The 2,864-nt window shown below is 34.8% G+C and overlaps 1 protein-coding gene across 1 annotated transcript in view; it reads right to left on the bottom strand.

Annotated features, from left to right (window-relative positions):
- Nucleotides 1-30: 30 nt before the first annotated feature.
- The window catches only part of LOC109377231 (cylicin-1-like), a 66,310-nt gene continuing 63,476 nt past the window's right edge, over nt 31-2,864 (bottom strand). The window contains exon 3 of the mRNA XM_019633513.1: nt 31-1,675. Coding sequence (XP_019489058.1) covers nt 31-1,675 — 1,645 coding nt within the window. The remainder of the gene's footprint in view (nt 1,676-2,864) is intronic.

Below are 2,864 nucleotides of genomic sequence, written 5' to 3'. Positions count from 1 at the left end.
AACTATCTTTCATTTTTAATACAATTGTCTCTACAAATAAAACAGGAGTAAACATACCAAAGGAGCATATCTTGGTTTTGGAGGTGGAGGAGGCATCTTGCACCTACAGAGACGTTTGACCTTAGGTGACAGTAATAAAGGCTTACAAGGAGGTAGTGGTGGTCTTTCTCTTGATGGAGGAACTCTACCTGTATGTGTCTCTTTTCCTTTGAATGTGGTCTTTTTGAATGACATTTTGTGTTCTCTCTTTTGTGCTTCCTTCTTTGAATCTGTAGATGTGGCATCTGATTCATCAACTCCTTTCTTTTTAGCCCCAAATTTATGTACTGACTCTTCAGATTCAGCGTGTGAACTTTTCAAGATTCCGCGCTTCTTTGGGCCTTTCCCGGAAGACTCATCAGATTCAGCACTAGTAGACTCCATGCCCTTTTTTGCATCCTGCTTCTTGGCACCTTTCTTTGAATCTCCCTTAGTCTTCTTTAACATTTTTTTATGCTTCTTTGACTCCCAGTCAGATTCAGTTTCACTGGATTCTTCAGACTTCATTGCAGACTTCTTTTTGTCATCTTTCTTTGATTTTCTCTTATCTTTCTTTTCAATTTTTTCACCCTTTTTTGAATTCCATTCAGATTCAGAATCAGCATCAGTTGACACTGTGTCCTTCTTGGAAGCTTTTTTCTTGTCATCTTTCTGTGAAACTTTCTTATCTTTCTTTGAATCTTTCTTATCCTTTTTTGACTCCAACTCAGACTCAGATTCAGCCTCAGTAGACTCTTTGTCTTTCTTAGCATCCTTTTTCTTTGAATCTTTCTTAGCCTTCTTTGAATCTTTTTTTGCATCTTTTGAGTCTGTAGACCCTGTATCAGTAGACTCTACATCCTTCTTTGCATCCTTCTTGTTGTCTTTCTTTGTATCTTTCTTATCAGTCTTTGCATCTCTTGAGTCTACAGATTCAGCATCAGAACTCTTTGCTTCCTTCTTCGAAGACTTCTTTGAATTATTCTGTGAGTAATTCTTTAACCACATATCAAATTCCATGGATTCAGCACCAGACTCCTCTAAATACATAATTAAATCCATATTTGAACTGTTTTTTGAGCAAGTCTCTGATTTAGCATCAGAATTGTTCTTTGAGATCTTAGAATCCTTCTTTGTGCATGTGGATTCAATGTCTGTCTCTTTGGAATTCTTTGAATCTCTCTTATTTTTTTTTGGATCCTTCATCAAGACTGCCTTAGAATCTTTGGATTCTGGGTTTGCTTCTGATTTGTACTTTGACTTCTTAGATAGTTCACTTTCATATGATGATTTTGATGGAGTTTTATCTGCTTTAATTCCTCTTTTACTTTTTTTGTCATTTACTATTTTCTTGGATTCTGGAGTTGTTTCATGTGGGCTTGTATTTTTCTTAGAATATTTCTTAAAAGTTGTTTCTTTTTTGTCATCTTTGGACTTTTTAGATTCTGCCTTTTGAGGGTGGGTTTTAGGAGTATAATGATGTCTGAATGGAGCCTGTTTCCTGACAGTTAAGTAATCAGATGGTCCTTGGTAAATTTTTCTTAAAGAATGCCTTGTCCATTTATGAGCTGTCTTCTGAACTTCCTCTAATTTTCTTTTGTCACATCTCTGAAAAGTTTGGTTAGAATAATAATAAACATTTTCAAATGGGTTATACCTTTACATATTGATACATGAAAATAGTCTAGCTTCTTATTAACCATCCATTTAAAATTGATTTTTTAATTTCCTTTTCAATGTTCTATATGAGTTTGTGTGTGTTACTTTAGTAGAAAGCTTAGGATTCCCTCAATGATTTGTAGTGGTGTGGAGCAGCCCCACAAGGATCCATGGTACTTTAGGGCTGGTACTCACAATTGATAGTGGGTTCATTTTGGACTCCTCTATGGAAGAGATATTTTGGAACATTTTGTGCACCTTTCATTCTCAAGTTAGTTCAAAAATAAGCTGCTGCCCTTCAAGTTTGTCATGACAATTACTGTGATAGCTGTAAACTTCAGGCCTAGCCTTTCTACTCCTGCTTTCAAATTGAGAGACTGGGAGCCCAGCTGTGAATTATTGCCCAAAAGAAGAACATAAAACGAAACAAATGTTTGATTCAGATTAATTTGTGTAGTAGTAGTGTAATTTTTTTAAACTCCCACCCAAACATTTGTCAAATCTGGTTGTAATAGTGAACACCTAGATTAATTTTACATTTATTTCTTATATTTCTTCAACTATTCAGTAGAGACATCACCAGCCAATGAAATGGTCATATGGAATTAAAGGAGGGACATGAAGATAAGCATGCACTTGGATCACTACAAATGAAATGAATGGCCCTTGAATAAGTGCATTGACTGTAACTCTGCTTTGGGAGATGGTTTTAAAATATATTTTGATATAGCCATGGGTGATCTTTGTGTGCTACTTTTTCTTTTCATTAGTTGATAAGATAATTCCACTTTATAAAAGCAGTAAAAAACTTGAATCTCTCAGTATCTAGTGTCCCAAGTTCCAAAATAAATAAAATGGAGAGGTCCTGAAGCCTTATCAAGATCAGTTCTTGTTCTAAGTTTCAAATATTAGATGTTTTTGCAGCTGGTAAACATTTTCTGAGACATCGTACCAGTTGTAGCATTAGGTTCTTTATCTTGCCTAGCATATTAGCTATATAATGCCTTTGAAATGGAGAGCCAATTATAAATAAAAGTTTAATCTGAAGCAGGTGAGAGCAACCTTTTGTATGGAGAATTATAAATTTTAAAATATCTGCTTCCAATAGGTAGCAAAATTCAAATTACATATATCTATATTTCCAATACTTACAGGAACTGTGATTTGTAATTCTGAAGGTCTTGATG

This window comes from Hipposideros armiger, unplaced genomic scaffold, assembly GCF_001890085.2.
Source record: "Hipposideros armiger isolate ML-2016 unplaced genomic scaffold, ASM189008v1 scaffold_1328, whole genome shotgun sequence".
NCBI classification, from domain to species: domain Eukaryota; kingdom Metazoa; phylum Chordata; class Mammalia; order Chiroptera; family Hipposideridae; genus Hipposideros; species Hipposideros armiger.
This window is presented reverse-complemented; position numbering and strand designations above follow the sequence as displayed.